Below are 26,108 nucleotides of genomic sequence, written 5' to 3'. Positions count from 1 at the left end.
GGTGGGCATCTGAATAAGCACAACTCCAAAAGGGCATGCTCAGTCAGGATTGGAAGGAGCACGCTGGACTCACAATGAATTCCCCACTTCTCCTTCTTTGTATCTGTAAAGCAAGGTTCGCTTATGTTGGAATTTATACACCCAGTTCCTGAACGAAAGGGAAACAACCATAGGCTAACATTCACTGAGGACTCACGATTTGCCAGGCATTGTTTTAAGAACTTTATTAAATTATTTAATCTTTACCACCACCCCAGGAGATAGATTTCATCACTGTCCCTATCATACCAATGGGGAAACTAAGGTCCAGAGACGTTAAGTGACTCGCCCAAGGGCATACAGCTGGTATATGGCAAAGCCACCACTGTCTCCTACTGATATCCATTTTAGTGAGCAGAATTAGGAAAAGACAGGCTTGTCCCCCCAGCATATAGAAGTCCCCTACTTTTAGCGATCCTAAAACCAAATCTTCATCATACAGATAGAGGCTGCTGATTCATTTTAACAAAGAATTATTTACTGTAGAGAAAGAAATGGTCTTAGAAAGCTCTTTCGTATATTTAGAAGTTGGAATTCATTTACAAGGTTTCCACTGATATGTAGCATTCTAGGATTCTGCCTGACACATCAAACAGGGCAGGGATAGGTCAGACTATCATGTAAGAGCCTTAAAAGTCTTCCTGAAGAAGAAACAATTGAACCTCACAGTCTAGAATGCAGAGTTCTAGAACAGTTGTATTTAATCCTGGTTTCACAACAGATTTACTTGGGGGAGCCTTCAGAAAATATAGATGCCAGCAGGATCCTTGTTTTGTTCTGTCAATAGGGGGTGCTAGAGGGAGACTGGCAGGTGGAAGGTGGGAGAAGGAATTTTCTCCTCTTTCCGTTGACTTCCTATTTGCTTCTTGTTCTGATTAGTGGCACCCAGCCTTGCTGCTTCATGACAGCAGCTGTAATTCACTTCCATAATAGCACATGAATCCAGTTTGCAGTATTTCCAACTATTGAACAACCAGTTTCATAACTCCTAGCCCTGGTGACACCAGCACAAGCTGTGCCCTCTTCTCAGGGGTTTTAGTTTCTGCTCTACAGGGTGCCTGCTCCAAGTTTTAAGTTTTTGAAACTTTTAACTTCCCTTATTCTCCCAGCCGAAAGGATGATAGCCACTTTCTGCAGCTGCCTCTTCCCTAGTACTTCAGTAATGCCTTCTTGACTTTTCAATTACCTAGTTAACATTTCCTTGTACATAGCTAATGGTTCTTTATATTAAATTCTTGCTTTTAATATACTTATGTTGTCTCAGTCTCTTGGCTGGCCTTTGTTTCCCCCAATTTTGAACTGTTTCTTTCTCTGCCCCCAAATTCCACTCATCCTTCAAGATCTAGCTGCAAATGAAAAATTCTCTGCCCACTGCAACACACACAACTCTCATCTGTGAATTCCTATAGACTTTACGGTCTCTACTACTCAAGCTTCAACACGATCATATATTGCAGGGGTTGGCAAACCATGACCCCTGGGCTAAATTCAACCTTCTGTTTTTGTAACTAAAGTTTTATTGGAACCCAGCCACACCCATTCATTGATGGCTGCTTGCATGCTGCAATAACAGAGTTGAGTCATCACCAGAGAGACTACATGGCCCATGATGTCTATTTACCATTTGGCCCGTTCCAGAAGTTTTCTGACCCCTGGTCTATTGTCTTGTGTGGGTCTCTAGTTCATGCTTTGAGTCTCTCACTACACTGGATACTGAGAACTGCAGAACTCTCAGCACACGACAACTCCATCCAAACCCCCATGCCAAGAAATTTGATCAAACTCTAATATGGCTTCTAGCGGCGTAAGGCTAGCTCCCTAGGATCACTTTTGCACCTCTTATAATACCTGCTTAAGAAAGCTCAGCATGGCCAGGGAAATGTCATGTTTGTTCCCGCCAATGCACGCCTGATGATAGGCCCCGACCTCCCTTTCCTACAGTATTTATGAGAAAGGGTTTACAACTGTAAATATCTGTCTCTTGCAACTAAGAAACATCTCTCCCAAGCACCTGAGAGCCATTCTTCTGAAACAGAATCATCAGGAAGGACCGGACTTCTGTCTCCCAGCCTCTGTGGGAGGATAAAATCCTAACTTTGATAACTGCCAGCCAGCAGACGCAGCTGGACACACTGCCCAACCCTTTGTACTCTGTCACTTCTCTGGCTCTATGGAGACTCCACTCTTCGCCATCCCTCATCCTTCCTTTAAAACACACGAATCACCTCTACACAAATTGTGATGAAGCTCAGCTCTTTTACCTACTGTCCATAGTTCCTGAATAAAATCTGTTTCACCACTTTAATGACCAGCTGTATTTATGTTCGAAGTCAGCAAATGATCAACACCCATTTTATTAATTGACAATTCATTGATTACTCAGAGTTGGCTTCTGTTCCATCCCACCTGGCAAAGCCTCTTACCTAAGAGTGAACTGGTCTGCCACAGAGCTACTGGTCAGAGAGACCAAAAAGGTGGCCGTGTCCCCTTCCCGGACTAGATTCAGAGGTACCGAGATGACCACATTCTCGTCCAAGCTCACCAGGGACCACTTCAGATCATCTTGGGTTGGGTAGACCACCACACTCCCAATCCTCTCTCGGGCTGGAAACACTTGCTGGGGGCTCTCCAGGCCTGAGTGGATATTGTTCTCCCACTTGCCTTCCTCCTCCAGAGGACACTGGCCAGCTTTGTCGGCTGGGTAGAGCGTGAAGAAGAGCTCCATCGCGGTGCCCCCAAGCAGGGCTGGGATCTCCTCCTCTGGCTCCAGGTCCAGGCCTGAGCTGAACCACTCAGGCAGCAGCTCCAGCTCAGCCACACACAGCCCTGGGGCCCCTTGCAGCCGACAGCTGGCCGCCACTTCCCTGGCCTCGGGGAAAGCAAACATCTTGACACAGGGTAGATCTTCCGTAAGGTCGCTGTCATCCCAGCCCATGCCAGTGACATAAAACAAGGTCTGCACTTTGGGTCTGTTGGAGTAGATGGAGCTGTCGAGGATGTGGGATTTCAATTTCCAGTTGAAGGGAAACTTGTCCATGTTTCCAAAGGCTGTAGATGTCAACAGGAGCTCCTGGGGGATTATCTTCTCCACTGAAAACGGGCCATAGCTGGCATTGATAATAGGGGGTGTCCTGGCTCGGTAGATGAAGAATGGCTCCACCCGGGCCTGCAGACTGGAGTTCCTTGTGAGGTCTTGGTTGGCTTCTTTAAGGAAAAACGACTCCTCTGCATTGGAGATGTGCAAGCTCGTGGGGAGGTAAGCAGGGAGCGAGGAAAACTTCTGCAGGCTATCCACAATCCCTCGACTCTCTGCCACTGCACAAGAAAGGAAAGCAAAAGAATAAAACTGTGTTCTGAGATGTAATGAGATAAATGCAATGCAGTCTCCACCCACCTTGCCAACAAACCACCCACTGGCCACTGTTTCTCCCCCAGGTCTCATCACAGTGAAAGCCCTGTAATTACATAAAGTATGGTCTTCAGAATCTTCCCAAAAATATAGCACAGAGTGGGAAGGAACCCCATTTACCACCGATCCAATAGTCCTGGGGCTGAACAGTTATCTCTCTAAAGGGAAAACATTGCTTCTGCTGTTTGTGCAAAATCATAAACTCAAAAGATCATGGTCATCGTTGTTCATCTACCCCACAGACAAAAGTTTGCGTATCTACCAAGTTTACCAATCAGGCATTGTACCATTGTATGTGACATGTTAGTACCTTATTACTTTGATACTCATGCTGCTCTCTATCACTTCTGTAAGTGACATCTACATGGACATGATGATATCGCTATAATTCTTATTGAAAAGAGAGTGAAGCTACCACTCAGAGTTCCTGCTTCTAGAAAACTCTCCTTCCGAAATACCAACGAGAATGCACAAAGGTTACAGGGACATTCACCACAGCATCATTTAGAATTGCAAACGAACAAACTGAAGAGCATATGTGCTGAGCCTGATGGCTGGATTTGAATCCCTGCCTTTGCCACTTCCTAACTGAGCAACCTTGACCAAGTTATTTAGCCTCTCTGTGCCACAAATGTCCTCACATAAAGTAGGACATAAACATGAATTCTACTGGGTTGCCGCAAGGATTAATGAGTTAATAAGTACAAAGCACAGCCAGATGTGGTGGCTCCCACCTGTAATCCCAGCACGCTGGGAAGCCAAGATGGCTGGGTCGCTTGACCCCAAGAGTTCAAAACCAGCCTAAGCAAAACAGTGAGACCCTGTCTCTCCAAAAAAAAAAAAAAAAAAAAAAAAAAAAAAAACCACAAAAATTATTCAGGCATGGTGGCACATGCCTGTAGTCCCAACTACTTGGGAGGCTGAGGCAGGAGGATCTTGAACCCAAGAGGTGGAGATTACAGTGAGCTGGGATTGCACCACTTCATCCTAACCTGGGCGACAGAGCAAAACCCTGTCTCAAGAAAAAACAAAATAAAATAAAATAAAGCACTTAGAACAATGCTGGCACACAGATATGTGCTATCAATATTCACCCACAATTATTTTAATCCATATTCAATAGGTTGATCAACAGGAAACTAAACATTTTACAGTGGAATAATATGAAACTGTTTTTTAAAATCAGGTAGAGCTATATAAACATACTTGAAAAGATGGCCACAATATGACATTAAGGTTAAAAAAACCAAATTAAGTGTAAAAAGAAAATCAAATGTGTCATATGTGATCCTATTTGGTAAAGTTTTAAAATTCTACCTATGTATATGTAAATGTATATATTTATGTTTGTGTGTCTATAGAACCCAAAGGAGAAGGTTTTTGCTTTTTACCATTTACATTTCTACTTTTTTAATTTGTTACAACCACGTATTATTTCGTTAATTAAAACACACAACACATATACATAAACGTGTACACATGAGTACATACGTGTATGTGTGTGTCTTGGCATGTTTCCTTCAAATGGGAAAACACAGACAGCAAAGACCCAACAAGCTTTTTCAAAGTGAAGACAGCCCCCCGGGAACCAGGGTCAGCAAATCAGGCCAAGGACAGACAGAGATTTTTTTTTCTTTTGCCCTGAAATGAACCTCCACCACTGGAGTCCAGTTTTCCAACCAATGCAAGAAGAAATGGAATCTGACCATGGTGCTTAAAATGCAGCATCCTAGAGGACGAAACAGCAGAGAAATCCCACTCCATTCACTCTGGCTCCTGGTGACATGTTTTTCTGCAGCCATCACAAATTCTGCAAAATATGCCTTCTATTGATGTAAACACTTTTTGGCCTGTTTGGGGCTGTCCTTGGTGAGCTTTCCTTTTCCAGAGGGTGACAAAATTGTAATTAGGAGATTGTGAAAAAGATACAGCCCACGTAGGGGCCGATGCCTCCTTTTTCTAAGAAGGCATTCAGCAAGCAAGTTCTCCTCAAGTGTCATCAACATGGCCAGTCCCTTGTTACATTCATTACTCCAGCAGGGTAATTACTTATTCATTCCTCCAATTACTTATCTAAATATACTTATTATTCACTTATTATCTTTCCAGCATTGTGGCACATAAAAATATTACAGGGACAATGCAGTCATGATTTCTGCCCCCAAGGAACTAGCGACTATGTTCAGCCAATCGGAAGCTCTGGAGGACACAGCTAACATTCAGAAAGCAATTCGGAAATTGGACATTAAGAGCCTTAAAAATGCCCATCCCAGGAATTCACCTAGGAATTTGTTCCAAGGAAATAATCAAGAGATCAGGAAGGAGATTAATGTGCAAGTATGTTTATCGCAAGCATGATTTATAACAGCAACACACTGGAAGCAGCCCAAAAACCCGCCATTAGGGAAATAAATAAGTGATTAAAGCCACACCATGTGCGCGACATTAAACTGCCATCAAAACCATGATGTCAACAAATCTTTAGTGTCATGAGAAAACACTTACAATATGTTAATTGAAAACGACCTCAAAAATTCCTTTAAATTATCTCAAATCTATTTAAACACACAATATAGTCCCTTCCATAGTATAGACCTAGGTTTGCTCCAGAATGATGTCCATACAGGCTTGGCAGGATTTGGATCAAAAGATAGAGGAGGGAGAAATGATTTTGAAGCATTAGCCTCATCTAAAGGAAAGTTTTAGCTGCTGCCGCCACCAAGGGGCAATCTGTATTTTGACAATGTCAAGCAATGCAGAAGCATCTCTCCAGATGAAATTTAAATTAGTTCTTTTTGTCATTGGTTTATTTCCCCTCTCCAAACCAGGAAGTTAAATTCAGGTGAATTTGCTCATGAATTACTTGGCAACAGGAACACCGTCAGCAGGGAACATCTGCCTTGTGCAGCATGACAATGTCTTTCACTGGGCTAAGCAGGCACCCCAGACTTGGAAGTGAGTGGCTTGAATTTTACTTCTCGTAAAATTTAGGGGAAAGCCAAGCTAAGGCTTAAATTCTGACTTATTTACAAATATGGAAAAGGAAATTAAAATAAATGCAAACTTTAATTTGCTCTGTTTTCACTGTAGATTGGTTTATTGTTTTCTTTATCTTTTATGAAGGTATTTTACACCTCTCAAAAATTGATTTACAAGAAATGTAAAGCTGCACCTTCTCTTCTTTATTGTAGCCAAAGCCTCCATTTTATCTGAAATAGCAGTGTAAGGTTTACACTCCTGTCCCACCATAACTCAAGCAAAATGCAATACAAATTTTGTCTGAAACTGTATATGGAAAGCCATAAACGTCAGCTACTAGAGCCTTATTCTATCCTCAAACCAGATTGCAACAAAATATAATATCTGAATTTAGGAGCATTTTATGAAGCCACGGGACTGTGTCCTGAGAAATACACTAAAAAGCTAACACTCTTCCCTTTAATCCCAAAATGTCACATAGTAACACCATCCTTTTTCCCACTGGCAGGTAGACCATGTGGCCAGCGTTCTGAATGTGAAATGAGGCCCTATTCAGTCTGCTGATTTCCTAGAGAGCTATTTACCACTGGACAGAATGAGGTGGGCCCTGAGAACAGGAAATGAGGAAGGAGCAATGGGGCCCAGCTGAAAAGAACTTCTCATCTCTGCCCTCCTTATGAACCAAGAAGAGAGTCAAGCTCAGGTTCAGAGAGAACACAAGGTGCACCAGACATGCTCTGTGGCTAAAGGATGCTCCGACTCAAAACACCAATGGCAGATGGCTCCAAGGAGGCCCTAAAGACAGCCTCAGCAGGAAGAGAGGGGAGGAGATTAATAATATTACTCCTAGAATGAAGCAATTCACAGGGTGCCGGGAATCATGGCAGGGACCCTGCGACCCAAATTGAGCGAGTGGATGTCACTGCTGTGCTTAGCACACAAAAAATATTCCTGGACATGGACCTTAGTCAGCACTGGTGGGACATGAATGCCTGAATCCCAAGACGGTAAAATGTGAACCTGCTACAACAAGGGACACACTCAGAAGTCAGTCCCCTTCACTGCTAGTGCCAGTCACGTCTGGGCGCTAACTTACCAGTCTTGTGGCTACTGGTGACTCACTTAGAGTATAGGCCCACGACATTTCTGAGGCTAATTCACACAAAACAACTCAGGCATAGAGAGCCAGGCGTGGAAAGCTCTCTCCGGTGGGCCAGGTGGCCAGATGACCAGGTCACCAGGTCTTTGAAAAATACCAGGAAGAGAAACTCTGTACTGGTCTGTCGAAGTGTGGCCCTAACAGCTGATAATTCACTAGCACCTGGGTACCACAGGAATACCCACAACCCTTACTGATTTCACGGTGGTGAAGGCCAGGAGCTAGGAGGAGGCCTTGGTCAGTATTAATATTAGTTCAGGTTGGTGCAGTAAATGTAATCTCTGGCAGCGGCGGAATGGACTAGAAAATTTTCCATGCTCTCTTCCATCCAGAGTTCTCCCATCTGTTTCCACAGCTCCACTTGGTGCTGTTTTCACATCATTCTCCTTGCCCTTACTTGCACTTGTTGGGGAAGCTCATCACCCACATGTGAGCAAAGAAGACTCCTTCTGGCCTGGATTTCTTAGCCCAGAGAGACCTTCTCTGAGCTGACCAGCAACTTCAGCCATCCCACTCACGCCAATGTAGCTCCCTGTATTGTATTATAACAATGCAGGGAACTACATTTCCCAAGCTCCCTTGCTGTCTGCTTCTGCATGTGTTCAGCCAATTGGAAGCTCTGGTAGAAGACTGGAGGGTAGGAAGAGGGGAGAACCCAGGGTATTTCACACTGTCTCTTCCCTGCAGCACTCACTGGCAGAAACTGCATCTCCTCTCTGGTTCTAACCCCCTATAAAACCCCCACCATGGTCCCAGCTCTCTGTAGCAGGTTCTAATGCCTAACCCAGCAGCTTCTGGATTCTCATAACCTAACCTCGTCCCCTTTTCCCTCTAGCCCAAAACATGACAACAGCTTCCTGCTCCCACTGTTCTTAATTTCTAAGTAACTTTACCAGCCCCAGATGGTACTTTATCATCCCCAATTTGGTTTCTCAGATTTTCCAGGACCTGAGTAACTAATTCCCTTTATTAAATTCCCTCTGTAGAAATAACTAGAGTGATTTCTGTTTTCCTGACTAAAGCATGACTATCCAGTCACTCATCATTCCATCCTGTTATATTCCCTCAAAGCAACTATCACCATCTGAAATTAGCCTTTGTATTTTTCCTTGTTCGCTTGTTTACTATCCATTCTTTCTACTAAAATTCAGATACCATGAGAGAGGGGGCTTTGATGTCCAGTTTACTGCACAATCTCCAGTACCTAGCAGGAGAAATTAAACAGATATTTGCTGAATGAATGTCCATCAATTAAGACTGCCTTGGTTTAACGCTTGAGAGAATCAATCTCTCTGTGTTCCTTCTGAGTTTCTCTCTGGCTTCTTCCCAGGGTTGTTAATAGATACTGTTTTTATTAACACAGCATTTGCCCATCACACCATCACTCCATTCATTCCGTCCTAAAATATCACACCACAGTCAGCTGGTCACTAAGCTGGCAGCTATGTTTGCCAACCAAAGAGCTGCAATTCTCAGTAGAAGGAGAAAATATCGCTTAAAGGGAGACACACCATTTACAGGCCAACACACCTAGGCATATTTGCTAGTCATGCCAGTTGATTATCACAGCAGTTGTAAAATAAGTTGTGTTAGACCCTTTTTAAAAAATTATGAAACTGAGGCACAGAGAAGCAATTTGAACATGGTTAGAATTCAAACCGGCTCTGTCCAATTCCAAAGGCATTCCACTTTCTCGTATTACCTGAGGGCCTACCTGGCCTGGCAGTTCTACAATGAGGCCAAGGAGTTAACCATTTGGAGGTCATCTGAAGGAGCTGAAGCTTAATGCTCACAAGGCCAGGTTCATGGACACAATTCCTGTACACCCAGTGAGGCTGTCATTGCTCCATGGTCACAGGTGATTGTATCTCCCATCCCAGATACCTGTTACCAGCGTGGATTCTCAGGTAGAGCAGGAAAATAGGTACAGCTGACCCAGAGCATCTCAACCCAGCTGCTAGCAAAACAGCCAGTGATCCCCACCTTTCAGACAGTAATAAAGATGGAAAAACATTACTACCTATAAACCACCTTACATATCCCAGAGCCTCAGGAGGAACAGCCTATGCAACAATTTGGGCCAATATGCTCTTGGATTAAGGTGGCCATTCATTAATAACAGCTGTAGTTAGTGGGGTGATACTCTAAATTCCCAGTTTTCTTCTACTCCCAGCTGTATCCCTGTATTGTACCCTGGAGAACAGACCCTTCCACACCTCAGCATTTGAAGCACGATTCATTCACTATAGAACCAAAAATGAAAGGTGGCAAATACTTGACTACTGAATTCCAAAGCCACCAGTATAAAACCAAGATGCAAGAAGTCAGGTGAATCTCCACTTTTCCCAACTACATAAAACACATCATGGCCTGAGAAAGAAGAAGAGACACTACAGACAGGCAAGCATGAGGCCACCAGTGCCAGCCAGTCATCAGGCAGGAGGCATCAGGCAGGACTGACGCTTGCCTTTTGTCCCAAGATTCTTCCCAACCCTCAAGCTGGGCAGCCCTGCTTGGCCAACCTGGGGCTCACAGGGACAGGAAGCAGATATGAAGCACAGAGGAAGCAGATGAAAGGCAAGTAGGAAGCCAGCAGGAGCAAACAGGAAGCAGACAGGGAGAGACAGGAAGTGGACAGGGAGAGACATGACATAGACACAGGAATCAGACACAGAACAAAAGGAAGAAACAGGTAGGTGCCCGCTCCCAGCCCCAGCCTTGCAGTCGCCTCTATCTTCCCTTATTGGCAGGACCTACGAAGGAACAACTGAACAAGGGTGGGTGTGCAGAGAACCAACCCCAGAATTACACACTGGTGAATAGAAGAGCAAGTTTAAAACTTAAGAGCCTATAATGTAATAACTGGCACATCCCATTAACAGAGGAGGAAACTGAGGCATGGGATGAGGGGAATTAAATTTTTTATTCTTTTATGTTTTATGATTGGTTTTGGGTTTTCTTTTTTTTTCTTTTTTTTTTTTTTTTTTATTTTACTTTAAGTTTTAGGTTACATGTGCATAACGTGCAGGTTACATATGTATACATGTGCCATGTTGGTGTGCTGCACCCATCAACTCGTCAGCACCCATCAATTCATCATTTATATCAGGTATAACTCCCCAATGCAATCCCTCCCCCCTCCCCCCTCCCCATGATAGGCCCCAGTGTGTGATGTTCGAGGGGAATTAAATTACACAGTAAATGATGGTGGCAGAACAGGAATCCTGGAAAACTGGCTCTATGATGTGCACTGCTAACCATCCCTGTACAGCCTCACATTAAAGAAGTTTAAGGAAGGGAGAATTCTTATTCCCAGAATTTCAGGATGATCCATAATTCCTTCTTGGTCCAGAAGGATACATGAAGATCCTAGAGAGGTGTATAAGGTAAAAACCTAAAAAGTGGGAATCTTAGATAAAAAGCCAGAATCCAGAGTGGCTTGTCTCTATCAGAGTCACAGAATGGCTGTAGGTATCACGAAAAACACCTAGATATTATAGTTTGCAGAACTACCAACAAAATAGAGAATACAGGCATAACATCAGGTCTGAGGGAGGAAAAGAAGGAACTGAGTGTGGACACATCTGAGTGAAGGTCAAGGGAGATAGCTGAAAATACGGGATCATGGGATTCCAGGGAAGTGGACCCCTAATTTATCTCCCCACAAAAGTAAGCTCCTTTTACACAAAATGCTACATCATCAACTACTCTGTATTCTCTGAGACAAGGATTCTCAACCCTGGCTGCATGGTGAATACATATATTATACTTAGGCCCTGCCCCCTCAGAATGTCTTTAGATGGTCTCAAGTGGGGCCCAGTATTTTTCTATGTTCACTAAATGATTCAAACAAACAGCAGTAGAAAAAAGTTCATGGACACTGCTGAGTACACAATAGGTACTTTGTATATAGTCATAAAAATGAGTAGTCAGGGCAAGGAGAGCCACCCTGGAGGGGAAGTCTTGGATCATGTGCCAGCAAGGCCATAAAGGTTAGGGGCAACTTTATAAATTACAACAACAAAATGATAAAAATATTTTAAAATAAGGACAAAGGGAAAATAAGAATAGAATCATCATTATCATCATCATCATCATTTACATGTACTAAGCATTTTGCAGGTATTAAAATCATTATCATCAAGTCATCATTTACTTAATCCTTGTAATAGATCAAACATTATTCTAAGCATTTTATAGGTATTAACTATTTTAATTTTCATAATCTTTTGACTATGAGGATTTAGTTTTTACCCCCACTCATAGATGAGAAAACTGAGGCACAGGGCACTTACATGACTTGCCTAAGATCATATAGCTAGTAAGTGGTGGAAGTGGACTTTGACCCAGGCAGTTCAGCTCCAGGCAGAGTTCTCACTCTTAGCCACTATGTTCTGCTGCCAGAGGAAAATCAAGCAAGCAAAATCTACATTGTAAGAGTGTAATCAGTGACTAAAGGAAACTGCAAATGTGGCTGTGAATTGCCCACAGCTCTCAAAGCGCACGATTAGGTCACTATTTGGACACTGTCCATAAAATAAAAGCGAGAAGCAAAAGCTTTTCCTGGCTCTAAGAGAAGCTCCTCTGGTGAGTGCTCCCAACTGGCCCCTGCAGGGTACCACATCATTCCCACATTACACTATGAGCTTATGAGAATGCTTCCTACGGCGGGCTCCATGTAAGATAGGCCTATAACAACTATGGACAATGAAGCAAAAGCAGTTTTCCAGAGGGCCCAGCGGTGTGTGCCAAGACCACTGACAGCTTTTGGATAGTCTAGCTTAATAGAAAAAGAAAATCCAGAATGTGATTCTAGAAAACCCGATGTCGTACACTCTCCTCCTGAATGTGCTTTCTTCCCAAACTAGGGAAGGCTTTTAGAAAGAGTCAAGTGGCAGAGCGCTTGAGATTATGTTCTGGGGCTACAAATATTTTAGAGCAACGGCTGAAGGCAAATGTGAACAATTTGAAACATAACAAAGAATACCAACCTTTTATTTCCTAATTTCCACCACTGCGTTATGCTGAGAAAGTCCTCCTCCATATCCCAGGATCAAATAGACACTACCTACACTTTTGCTTGGTTTCTGTGCATGGGTATGCATAGACGGGTGCGTCTCTACATTTTTACACTTAATTCTCGAAGCTACCTGAAATCTCTACTGGTGTATAATGTGAAGTGAGAATCTGATATAGTTGAAAATTAGCATGCACTGAATTCAGCCAGTAGAAAGATTTTATTTGACTTCGCAGTTTGGGTTTATTTTAATTGAATTTGAATGCTTTGTGTCAGGGTGCACACACATTTTTCACTATTCTCCAATTCACTAACACCCACTTACACCTACTCTCTTCATTCATTTCTGGTACGTGCCTCAGCCTTGATCTTAGAAATTGCTTTCCCAAATAGCTAGCCACTTTCTCCAAACTGCGTTTATATAATGTGTCTCTCTGCCAATGATTTCTAATGCTTTCTGATTATTTGTTAAGACCTGATACATGCTCAAGTCTACCTGTGATCTATTTATTTAACTTCTTCGCTGTGTGACTACACTTATACCAATACATTGTAGCTGAAATTAATGTGGATTTACAATACAGTTTATTATGTAGGAGTGTTATGGACTGAATTGTACCTCCTCCCAAATTCATATGTTCAAGTGCTAACCCCTGGCACCTCAGGATGTGACTGTATTTTGGGACAGGGTCTTTCAAGAGGCAATACAGCTAAAATAAGGCCACTGGGGGGGACGAATATTTTGATCCCATGCTGTAGCTAGCTCCTCTGTCTTCTCGCATTGTGTCCTCAGCGTGGAACTGTGCTCCTCCTGGTTGCACAGTGGCTGCCCTATCTCCATCCCTCTCAGGACACAGCACCAACACCCACACTTGGATGCCTGACGTTTCTCTGAAGGGTTAATTGTCCTTAGAGAGCAGTTGCCTTTTTGAAGATCTACTGGGGAGAAGTACCAAGCATTCTGCCTTTTACTGAGGATGGGGGCATTGGAAGGAGGTCTGCCTGGAGTGGGTGTCCCATCTTCAGAATTTAGTTACTCGTCTTGCTTGCAGCCCTTTTCATGCCTGTCCTTGCTCTATTTGCCAACATGGGGCCAAGAGCCCCCAATTCAGTAGGGCTGGCATCCTCATAAGAAGAAGAAATGACAACACAGACACACACAGGGAAGACCATGTGGTGGCGTAGGAGGCAGGCAGCCATCTACAAGCCAAGAGGGGCCTCAGAAGAAATCAAACCTGCTGGCACCTTGGTCTTGGACTTCCAGCCTCCAGAATTGTAAGAAAATAAATTTCTGCTGTTTAAGTGGCCCAATATGTGGTACTTTGTTATGGCAGCCCTAGCAAACTCATACAGAGGGATTACTGTTCTTTATCAAAATCCTATTAGCTAGACTTCCCTGCTTTCCATCTTCCAAGTTAACTTTAGAATCACATGGTCAAGTTGCCCATGCCAAAACTCAAATGGACTGTCAGCTGGAGGTGAGGATCCGCACAATGAGAGTGTGGATGCCTTTCAACTTCCTCCCATATTTTTCTATGTATTTTCAAGTTTTCTAGAATGAACATGTGCTGCTTATTCAATCTAAGAGAAATATTGACATTCTTCCTTCAAAAAGAAAGATATGGAATTTAATTTTAAGTAACAGACTGAGCACACTCATTCCCTCCATCTCCACAGAAACCCAAATGAAATAAAAGCATAAAAGCACAAAAAAGGAAAAAACCTATTATCAAGAGAAATGGAGGAAGGATATCTGCAAATAAAACACTTCAACAAATTTAAGAAAGAGAATAAGTGGATAAAAGTGTGTTGACGAGCAGGACAGCAGAGGAAACCTTAGACTAGAACATTCTGCATGTGCTGCCAAGGATCAAGAGGCTACTCTGCCCACTGGAGCCCAGAGGGGCTCCTGGCTACCTGCTGGCACATACAGTGAGGACACCTGTGAAACTGGAGTTGGAAAAAGGAGAGTAACTAGATTCTGTAGATGGGACACCCCCTCCAGGCAGACCTCCTTCCAAAGCCCCCATCCTCAGTAAAAAGCAGAATGCTTTGTACTTTTCCCCAGTAGCTCTTCAAAAAGGCAACTCCTCTCTAAGGACGCTGAGTTAACCCTTCAGAGAAACGTCAGGCGTCCAAGTGTGGGTGTTGGTGCTGCGTCCTGAGAGGGATGGAGATAGGGCAGCCACTGTGCAACCAGGAGGAGCAAAGTTACACGCTGAGGACACGATGCGAGAAGACAGAGAGCTGGTCACAGCATGGGATCAAAGAAAAAATAAGATCAAATCCTACTCGCCTAAGCCACTGTGGCCAGGGTTTCTGTTACTTGCAGCCAAACACAATCCTAAATGATAAGAAAAGAGAAGTACATGGCAGAGTGCCTGGCCCAAAGTAAGCAGGAAATTAATGTGTGTGGAAAGAATAAATGAATAAATGGAATAAAGTTGATACTTTTAATGCAAATAAGTAAAAACAATTAAAATGTGAAAAAGGGAAGAAGGTATGCAAATTAGCTAAATCCTCATCTTTTATAGAGAGAGCACTGCTGTCTACATTTATTAACTCAAGAAGTCAAGGTAGAAGAATAATTACAGAAGTAATCACCAGAAGAACTAAAACCAGAAATGGCTAGATGTGGCAGACTCTGGGGAAGGAAATCAAGGATATAGAGGAATGGAAGACTATGGCCTTTCTTTCAAAGTTATTCTGTACCATTTTAATTTCACCATCTGCATGCATGACTTTGAGGATAAGAAGCCTTTGTGTGTATGAGCCCAAACCTAGCCAAACAGGGGAAGATAGCATAGAACAGAATACTAGAAATCTAAGTATAGGGATAAGCAGAGAACGCCCTTATTCTAGACAATAAGACATTATTGGGCCTGTGGGTGAGATGGCCACCTGTCAAGGGGGGAAAATCAAAAACTTCCTTGTCGACCGTATTGCATATGGCTGCTCAGGCAGGGACTTTCCCAGTATCTCCTGTATCCACATATGGCCACGAGACTTGTTCTTGAAATAGGAGCAGGAGAGTCACATATCACATTAAAGCCAAAATAGGTAGCTTTTACCTTCCACCAGTGAAAAGCAGGAAACACTGAAGCCCTAGGGCATGACAAAGCCATGAGCTAGAAGGAGCCCAGGCCCTGGAATCTCCACGCAAGGAAGGCTGCCTGCCAAATGTGAACACCCACACAAGATGCGAGCAAGAAGCAATCTTTTATTGTGTTAAGCCACTCCTAGGAGTTTATTTATTATAGCAGCTAGTGATAACCAACTAAACCAACGTGGTATAGGCTTGCGATTTGGACAGCAGTGGCCCCGTCCCTACTAAAAAGTGAAAACAAATTGCATAGCACTTCTTTAACGTAAACTGCGTTTTTGTGAGCAAGGAGGAGATAAAGACACTCAGAGAAACAAAAGTGAAGAGCTGTTCAGCCAACATGAGAGATTTCCACGCCGCGCCAGATGCAGGGGGAGCGTTATTAAATGGATTACATAGATTGCTTAGTGACACTAATTTTGACCTCCTATAGGCACCATCAGCTGTTAAACAGTAGGAAATTTTGATGACCTTGTTCTAATTTCCATTTATATTTATTCTAAATTGGACACCTTGGAGATTGTTTAAATAAGAGAGGAAAATTCACTGAGTAATCTTGATGGTTCTGCCACTGTCTGATTGGGAAGCAGCTGAGGCTTACAAGAGGCACAGAGACACCTGGGCTGGAGCCCCAGGTCTGCCATCAGTTCAATTTATGTACCAAGGCAAGTCACTTCATCCTCCTGAGATTCAGTTTCCCTCTGTGTCAAACGGGGTGTCACCTGCTGCCAGGTGCATCAGGGACACATGAGGTAACCCAGTGGTGTGACTTGTTATTGTGCAACTGCACATATAGGAATGTCACAGGTGGTGCCTCTGTGGACTTCTCACTAATTCAGACTTGCTTTTCTTTCACCTGTTCATTACTGAAATCACAAATGATTCTTTCACTTCCCAGAATGAAATGAAAGAATGCAAACCATGCAAATCTAAACAAAATTGGAACTGAAGGTCAGTCATAGCTGGGATAGGCTGGCTTCAGGTCTGGCTGGATTCAGCAGTGAAGCAATGTCACCGCTGTGCATCTTCACAGATGTCCTTTGAGGTAATGGATAAAGAAGCCTTGGTACCTGTGTTGGGTGGAACACTACTCGGCAGTAAAGAGGAGCAAATGATGGACATACAGCATCATGGCTAAGTCCCAAATACATCATGCTGAGCGAAAGAAAGCTACCTCAGAAAGCCACATGCGGTCCAAGTGTACTTACGTAACACCAAATCAAACCAGAGGGATGAAGAACACATCGGTGACTGCCAGACAGAAGGGACTGGAAAGAGTTTGACTATAAAAATTTTAATCAAGGGAATTGGAAGAGGGGTTGATGGAGCTCTTCTGTGTCCTGACTGTGCTGATGCTTACACAACTCTAGGCATTTGCCAGAAACTTACAGCACTCTATACCAAAAAGAGTGAAATGCACTGAAAGTAATTTTTTTCCTTTGAGGGGGAGTCTTGCTCTGTCGCCCAGGCTGGAGTGCAGTGGCGCGATCTCGGCTCACTGCAACCTCCCCCTCCCAGATTCAAGCAATTCTCCTTCCTCAGCCTCCCAAGTAGCTGGGATTTCAGGCATCTGCCACCACACCTGGCTAATGTTTGTATTTTTAGTAGAGACGGGGTTTCGCCATGTTAGCCAGGCTGGTCTTGAACTTCTGATCTCAAGTGATCCGCTCACCTCAGCCTCCCAAAGTGCTGGGATTACAGGCGTGAGCCACCGTGCCTGGCCAAAAGTAAATTTTAAAGTAATTTTTTAAGATGCATTTTCACCCATCATCCTGCTCTGTCTTCTACGAAGCTGACTTTATTCTCCATGTCACAGTGAGATCAGCATTTTCAAGCTTCACATTCTCCTTCTAAAATCCAATGAGAACTAGTGGAAGTCTATTTTTCAAAATTACAGGGGCAAACCCTCAGTATATCTCATTGCACTGATGAGACATATGGTGGGGCATTTGCCCATCCCTGAACAAATCACTGTGGCCAGGGGGATGCCTGTTCTCATTGGTTTAGCCAGGGTCATGTGCCCCTCCCCGGGAGCCCGGAAGGAGAATCAGCTTTAGCTGAAATAGGAGAGGTGGGGGTTCCCCAAAGCATCATCATGGGGTCATTTCAACAAAAAGAACAAGGGAATTCTAGGTAGGAAACAACACAAAAATCTCTATTTTTCAAATAAAACAATTTACACGAAGTCAGTACTGATTTCTTCCTGCCAGCACTACTCTCAACACCGTAGGTGTTGAAAAAGAAAAGTCAGGACTATGCCTGAGGTCAGAAACCAGACATTTGAGCTATTACCCTGCAGAAACGTGTTACCTTTGCAATTTGACATACTGTGTTCAAAACACAAGTTGGAGATTCTGAACCCAGGGCCTAAAATAAACCAACATTCGCTGAAGGGCTAATCTGTTTATTTAAGGATCCCAAGTCTTCAGAAGTGATCTCAGCCGGCAGGGACAAAACAGAAGTAGGCTCAGGGCTGGCTTCATGTCACGCAAACTGTGCATTCCAGGGCCGCACGCTCAGAAGGAACCATGCTCTGCTTAATGCTGTGCTGCCATGCTCTTCACCTCTGAAATTCTTAAGAGTTGCATCTTTGAACTTGTGCTTTGTAAGTGAAGTCTAATGAGACGGTCGCGCGTGGCACAGAAGCAGAGGAGAAATGTGCAATATGCTTGTCTGCTGTTTGCTCCTTGCTGCACTATTTACATATAGCATTCACAGTGCCCCATAAGCATCATGGTCCCAGTGGATCCATTATGCGTGGAGCTCAGCAAGACTCAAAGCGAGTATAGGTAAGCGTGTTGCATCCATGACAACTAAACAGGGGGACTGACAACTCCGAGAAACCAGGCTGCCCATTCAAACCAGAACTTGCTTCAAAGGCAGAAAAAAGGCAAAGACGTTCTACAAAACACAACAAACCAAGGAACCCTGTCAGGTCCTTTGTTACTCCTGTTACTTCCTGTATTCGTCAGCCACTTAAACGCTGAAGAGGATGACACAGAAGGAACAGCAAAGATCAGACAACCCCTAGCTCCTCTCTTTTCAGTCCTTCCTCACCCACCAGGAGGCGAAGGGAGAGGTCTGGTAGAAGGAGTATCAAGAGGTGAGATGAGAAAGTGCTGAGGTAGTTCTGTGCAGCGTTTCCACTGTCCTGGTAGCAATGATATACTCATGCACGCACGAGCTATGAAATATGGATTGTGTAACTGACGATTCTGTATATGTGTTAATTGCTCTTATATTTGCATTTAAAACTGATATAGCATAATAAAAAGATAAATGGTAAAAATCCATACTAATGATTTAAGATTTTAATTTTTCTTTTTCAGAATGGACTTAAATAGCAAGTAAAAACACCATGACAAGTTGAAAGAGGGGCCCCAGAAGGAAGGAAAGGGGCTTTATATTTTCATACTTTTCATGGCCTTTTTTCCCTCATTTTGGAACAAGGGGCTGAATTTTCATTTTTCCCTGAGCGCTGCAAATCATGTAGCCAGCCCTGAGGACACGTGAGTTAACCCAGCAGAAATATAACCATGCCACAATCCCCAACTTTCTCCCAACACTTAGGCCAGCGGTTAAAAAAGCAGGCTCCAGGGATAGTATCTGGGGTCATGGACATATTTTTATTTACCTACTCAGTGATTTTCTAAAAACTGAATTAGTTGCACAAATATCCAGATTTCTGACTTCTCTTTAAAAATACAATAAGCTTTGACGAGGCTGCGCATGCATTCCTACCCAGCAGTAATCAGCTAGATCAGCAGAGTCACTGCTGCTCTCTTTAGCTAGCACCTGCATCCTAAAGCTCACCATCGTCCCCACCATTCCCTGTCGCCCCACTCCAGCTCTCACACTCCCATATATCCCCTGCCTGCCCTCCAGTCCACTTTCTGAAAATGAGCCCAACACTGAGGAGGGCAGAGCTTGGGAGAGGGAGACACAATTCCAGGTGCAACAGCTTCAGACTTAAGACATTTATTCTTCATAAATGTAATTAATCCTATTTGCCTTATGTAGTGGGTTGAGTAATATCCCCCAAAAAAGGTATTTCCAGGTTCTAACCCATGGTTACCTGTAAATGTCACCTTACTTGGAAACAGAGCCTTTGCCGAGGCAATTAAGGATTTCAAGATGAGATCATCGGATGACATAAGCCCAATGACACCCACCCTAAAACCAATGACAGGAGTCCTTATAAGAGAAAGGACAGGGAGACTTAAGACACACAGAGACATAGGAGAAGGCCACATGAAGACAGGAGAAGAGATTGGGGGAATGTGTCAACAAGCCAAGGAATGCCAAAGATCACTGGCAACACCAAAAGCTGAAAGAGCAGCCTGGGACAGCGCCTCCCACAGTCTTCAGAGGAAACAACAGGGCAACACCTTGATTCGCCTCCAGAATGTGTGAGAATCAGTGACTGTTGCTTTAAGCCACCAAGTTTGTGGTAACTTATTACAACAGTCACAGGAAACGAATGCACATTATAAACAATAAAACATCATTTTTCCTGGCTAGTTTGGACAATCCGAAATCGCTCACAGAATATCTTTTGTTCTCTTTCTTTTTTGTTTGTTTTTTTTTTAAGGCAATTCATTATTTTCCAACACACAAAGTAACTAGAGAATGGAAAAACTAATATTGTCAGTCTTAGTGGCTGTTCCAAAGAGAACCTGCTTTAGTGAATCTGTAAGACGAGTTTTTAAGGGTTAAGTGTTTAAACAGCATGACTTCAGACACCTTCAAACATCCCTTTTACAATCCTGTTGAATCTCCAAGTGCTTGGAAACCCCTTTTCACCTACCAAAGCATTCTACTGTCTTTAAAAAAAAAAAAAAAAAAAAAAAAAAGCCTACTCTCTGAATTAAATTTCTCAGATCACATAAGGGTCCCTGTGACTCAGGAAGTGAAGAGCTATGAAGAAATGCAGTGGGTGGAGGGCACAGCCTGCTTCTGAAGAGTTGTGCTTAATTGAGAAAAGAAGACAAAAGTCTTGTGGGAAAAAATAAATTGATGAACAATAAAAGTAAAATATGTATTGTTCACTTGCCTGATACAAGAGTTGCCAGATCTCAGAGGAAAAAGAGATGAATAATTGGCTGGCAATTATGACAAGCTTATCAGTAGCATCCAATGCATAAAAATAATAATAACAATAATAGCCATTGCTAGGAATTTGTCATATACCTACTGAGTGCCAGTCACTGTTCTAACTGCATTAACATGTATAAACATGCTAAGTAACATGTTCTGATACACGTATTAACATGTTTTAAATGTATTAACATGTATTAGCTCTTTAGACTTTTATTCGTTACACAATCCTATGAGCTAGAGTATTCTTTTCATATGGTTATATTATTAATACTATTATATAATTATTATCTAAATAGATTTGGGCAGGGCTCAGTGGCGCACATCTATAATCCCAGCACTTTGGGATGGCTTGAGGTCAGGAGTTAAAGAGAAGCCTGGGCAACAAGTGAGATCTCATCTCTACAAAGAAAATGTTAAAAAAAAAAAAAAAAAAAAAAACCAGGCATGACAGCAAGTGTCTGTAGTTCTAGCTACTTGGGAGGCTGAGGTGGGAGGATCGTTTGAGCCCGGGAGATAGAGGCTGCAGTGAGCCGAGATCACACCACTACACTCCAGCCCGGGCAACAGAGCAAGACCGCATTTCTCAATGTATCAAACAAGTTATAATATTATAGCCATTTTATAGATTCAAAAATGAAGGCACAGAGATGTTGAGAAACTTGCCTACGGTCACACAGCCAGTAAGGGGTGCAGCTAAGAGTGGGCCCCAGAGTCTGGGCTTTACCCCCTGCTCTGCCGGGTCCTGGCATCTGTGTGGTTCCTGCTCCTCTTCCTCTGCTTGGGGAGAGACTCAGCTCCTTCCTGGTGAGCCACATGTGAGCTGGTTCCAGATTTCACCCGGAGTAAAGAAGGGCTCAGGTGCTGCTCTTAACCGATAGCGCGACCTCTAAAAGCCACGGAGAACTCGGGAAAGAAACAGCACCTCCCCTTCACACAGACCCAGGGCTACGCCGTGGGCCCCACCCTGGGTAAAAACCCTTAACAGCAGCCTTGGGAATCTTGGTGCGGAGGAAAAACACAAAGCCTCAGTCCCCTTTTCCTGGAATGCAATTCAGAGCTTTTCCTGTGTCGCTCAGAGTCAGCGGAGGACCGAGCGGACTCCTGGGACAGCACCGCGGAGGGGGCCGACCCGGGAGCCCCGACTGAGCCCACCCGGGCCAGCCTCTCCCTGGCGCTGTTCCCGCCCCGCTCCCAGTCCTGCTCCTTCCTCCGCGGACCTCAGGCCTCGCAGGCAACACCGCCACCCAGTGGCCGCCGCCGCCAGCGCTGCACGAGGAGCCGGTGGTGCATCCATCCCCTCTTCCAGAGATGAAACCCCGATTTGGGGTGGTTTAGGGCAATCTGGGGACTTTCACCAAGGCCCACTGCTGCTTTCCAACAGAAACCCCTTAAAGCGCGACTACTCTCTAGGACCAGATTCTTTGCAAATCACAGAAACCCAAACCAGAATAGGCTAAGGGGAGAAAGGGAGTCACTGTTCCCAAACCACCAGCCTAGACAGAGGAGACAACAGGCGGCAGTCAGCACCGTGTGGGTTCTCTGTGCTCCGGAAGAACATGAAATTCCATTTGGAAGCGGGGACGCACCCACACCGCACGCATCCCATGACCCGGAGAAACACCTGGGTTTTCCATCAGTCCAGCGTGACACAGATCATCGGACCACAGGGACAGCCGCCGAACAATGGCCACAGGCTGCCAGCAGGGCCACTGCATTGAAACCTTCTCTCCCCTTCCCTTTGTCCACTTCCCTCACCCTGAGAAATCACAAAGTGGAGAACTGATTTTTGCCTGTATCTGTCGCATTCCTTCCAGTGAAGATCAGGTAGTTTTATGAAAGGGCTTTTCTTCCCTTTGTGTTCAGAGGTATTCACTCCACGGGGAAAATCTCTCTAGTCCCTGGCTTGAAAGCTGTTCCTGCTGTTCCCTTTCATTGACCACCTGAGTGTCGAGGGGCTGGAGCTGGGGGAACGCTTTAAAAAGGCCAATCTCAAGAGAGATGAATACAGCCTGTGTCGGTGACAATGAGTGGCTTGAGGACAAAGCCACGTCAGCTCTGAGACATCTGTTAGGGAATCGTCCCAGGGAAGTAACCAGCCCTTTGTCCCATCTTGTTCCAGCCAAAAGCCACTCAGACCTTAACATCCTCCTCAAGTTAGTCCCTCATAGGACCCCAGACCCAAAGGTGGAGGGAGCTGGGGTTCTAGAGAAGGAGGCTTGGGCTAGAAAGTCAGCCTGCCTCTTGCCTGGCTGGGTTGCCTGGTGAGTGACTCAGCCCCACTTAGCAAGACAGGAATACCTTCTGCTTCCTGGGGTTCTGTTGCATTCAATGGGATGGATGAGGCACACTCATTTGTCTAACTCGCATTGGACAGCTATAACAAATCCATCATAGGCTGGGAGGTTTCAACAACAGACATTCATTTCTCACAGTTCTAGAGGCTGGAACACCAAGATCAAGGTGCCAGCAGATTTGATGCCCGGTGCATGCCTTCTTCCTTATGGACACGCGTTCTTGCCGTATCCTCGCATGAGGGAGGAAGCACTGGTGTTTCTTCCTCTATTTATAAAAGCACTCATGGGGACCACCCTCGCAACCTCACCTAAATCTAATTACCCCTTGGGGGCTCCACCTCCTGACACCATCACACTGGAGATTAGGGGTTCAGCAAATACGTTTGGGGGTGGGGTAGAATGTGAACATTAAGTCCATAACAGTGTTCACTCAGTACCCATTAAGAGCCAGTCCTGTGCCCAGCACTGAAGTTGCAGCAAGAATACAGCAAAGCAACTCTGTCCTCAGATTTTAGACTAGTTTGGAGTCGAAAAATGAACAAGCTATTCCAGTAAAGAAAAGCGAGAGTCATGAGGGCAAATGTACTGAGGAGAGGCCCCAGCGCAGTCTTGATGAAGCCAGAGAAGACAGGACCTGTAGTTCATTGAATGCTGCCCCCAAAACACATCCACCTGGAACCTTCCTTGGAAATAGGGTCTTTGATAATATACGTAGGTCATATTGGATAAGGGCAGACTTTAAATCCAATGACTGGTGACCTTAGAAGCAGATGAGAGAATAGAGACAGGGAAGGTCATGTGAAAATGGAGTGATGAGGCCACAGCCAAGGAATGCCTGGAGCCCCCAGAATCTGGAAGAGTCAGGAAGGATGCTCCCTCCCCTAGAACCTTCAGAGCAAGTACGGCTCTGCCAACACCTTCATTTTGGACATCTTCCCTTCAAAGGAGAATAAATGTATGATGGATGCCCCAGGAGACTAACACAGTAGCCAAAGGACACCTGGAATAGCCAGGTCCCAGGTGGGGAAGAAGGCTCCCAGCAGAGGAAACAGCACCGGCAGGAGAATGCAGAACCCTGCTGTAGCTGAGAGGGTCTGGTGGCTGGGCAAGGGTGAGGGCACCATGCTGGACTGGAAAGGGAGAAAAGGGCACATCCTTCCGGGCTGGCAGAGGTCACTGCATCGTGTTTGGACTTTATCCCGGGGTAATGGGAAGCCACCTGAGTGACTGGGGTCCCAGGTTCACAGCACCATTTGATATAACACGGTTAAGACATCACTCTGCTATTATGGAAAACGGACTAAAAGCAGGAAAGGCCAAGACAGGAAAATGAATGTGATGGCCCAGCCCTGAGGGGAGGGTGACTTTGTTTTACAAACGGGCCAAAGACGGTCCTTGTAGACTGGCCCGTTTACTTCTTCAGAGTGGGTTAGGGCCATCCATTCTCCAAGACCCCCAGGGCCAAAATCCAAATTTTACACAACCCATTGTTTTAAATGTAGCCCAAATAAGCCGATTTTTAGCTATGTAGAGCCCGCCTGCTTTATACATCCTGAGAAACTGCACCCAGCATCGACCAACCACAGATTTTTTCAAAAACCTTGGATTATAGAAGACTCCAGACAGCTGCTGCCCCTTGGAGCCCCCTGATCCAGAGGCAACCCATGGTCCTGCTGTGTGACCTGGACACTTAAGCCCCCTCTCTAGCTCTCCTTTTCCCCAGGAGCTCCTTCTTCCCTTCCTGGTTGGCTGGTGGCCCAGGTGATGGCCACAGTCTCTGGAAGGTCTCCTGCTGTAGGAGACGTCCCCCACATGGAACCTGTCAACGTGCTGCCCAAGTAAAGCTCACTGTTCCTGATCGGGCCTGAAATCCTCAAACTCACCACAGCCTCTACTACAGAAAGGGCCACCAGGATGGAAAGGAAATGAAGACACAGTGGTAGGACTTGGACATCGATTAGCTGTAGTGGGAGGGGAGAGGGTGCTGAGAGGGAAGAAAAGACGAAGAGGCCTTTTGAGGTTAGTCTTGGGCACAAGGGTGGACCTGTCACTGGGACAAGGGAGGTCGGTATTTGGGAGAAGGTGATGAGCTCTGCTTGGGACGTAGTTAGTTTTTGATATTTGTGGGTCCCCATGTAGAAATGAGTTAGATGCTGATGCTGGAGCTCAGGAGAGACCTGTGAGCTAGAGGGAGATTTGGGTGTCAGCAGAAGACAGGTGGTGACAGAAGCCATTGGGAAAAGTGGCCCAAAGAGAAACGTGCAGAGTGGGAAAAAGAGGAGGGAAAGAGAGTCTTGGTGGAGAGAGGCTTTGGTGGAGAGAGGTTTTGGTGGAAGGGTCTGGCAGGGGGCAAGCCTGCAGAGAAGGCTCGGGGGCATCCAGGGAGAGAGAGGGAAGGGAGAGCAGGTGCCTGTGTTGGGAAGGCAGGGAGACCCTGGGAAGACGAGAAGGAGGGAGATGTCACTCTCATCAGTGCCAGTGAGCCACAAAAAAGCCAAGCCTGGAGAAGTGGCCCCTGAATGTGGCAATAGCCTTGGCGGCCTCAGTGGACAGCTTCCATGGCAACAGGGTGGCAAGAAGCACGATGAGTGAGCAGGACAAGAGGAAGGGGTGCACAGAGAACAGGCAGCTCTTTCAAGAAGTTTGCTTCAAAGGGAGAATCTGAATAGGACATAGCGAACCCTCCCCTTGGGTCTGGTCCCATCCCTCTCCTGGTTGTACCAGGTCATTCCCTTCCAACCTCCCCCGGTGCAGACCGCAGTGGTGTCCATTCTGGACACTGCACCAAACATTTCCTGTAGAGTCTGGAGCTGAGGCCAGGGCACCAAATCTTCAGCTTTGTTCAACGTCCCCCCCCAGTTCCTAATTCCCACCTCCCCCATCAAACAGCATTAAGCCGATGTTTATCATACAGGTTGCCAGGACAACAGAATGTCAGAGCTCATATGCTCCATTTTGAGCTCATATCGTCTTCATTGGAAACAGGTCAGCAAGGAGGGCAAGTGGCT

General features: G+C 44.9%; 1 protein-coding gene across 1 annotated transcript in view; it reads right to left on the bottom strand.

Moving 5' to 3' along the window:
* LOC111543621 (transmembrane protein 132B) overlaps positions 1-25,894 on the bottom strand; it is a 334,879-nt gene extending 308,985 nt beyond the window's left edge. The window contains exons 1-2 of the mRNA XM_023213666.2: positions 25,841-25,894; positions 2,463-3,354 (exon numbers count right to left, since the gene is read on the bottom strand). Of these exons, the coding sequence (XP_023069434.1) occupies positions 2,463-3,354; positions 25,841-25,892 (944 nt within the window). The 5' untranslated portion in view covers positions 25,893-25,894. The remainder of the gene's footprint in view (positions 1-2,462; positions 3,355-25,840) is intronic.
* Between the last annotated feature and the right edge of the window lie 214 nt (positions 25,895-26,108).

This window comes from Piliocolobus tephrosceles, chromosome 10, assembly GCF_002776525.5.
Source record: "Piliocolobus tephrosceles isolate RC106 chromosome 10, ASM277652v3, whole genome shotgun sequence".
In the NCBI taxonomy this organism is placed as follows: domain Eukaryota; kingdom Metazoa; phylum Chordata; class Mammalia; order Primates; family Cercopithecidae; genus Piliocolobus; species Piliocolobus tephrosceles.
This window is presented reverse-complemented; position numbering and strand designations above follow the sequence as displayed.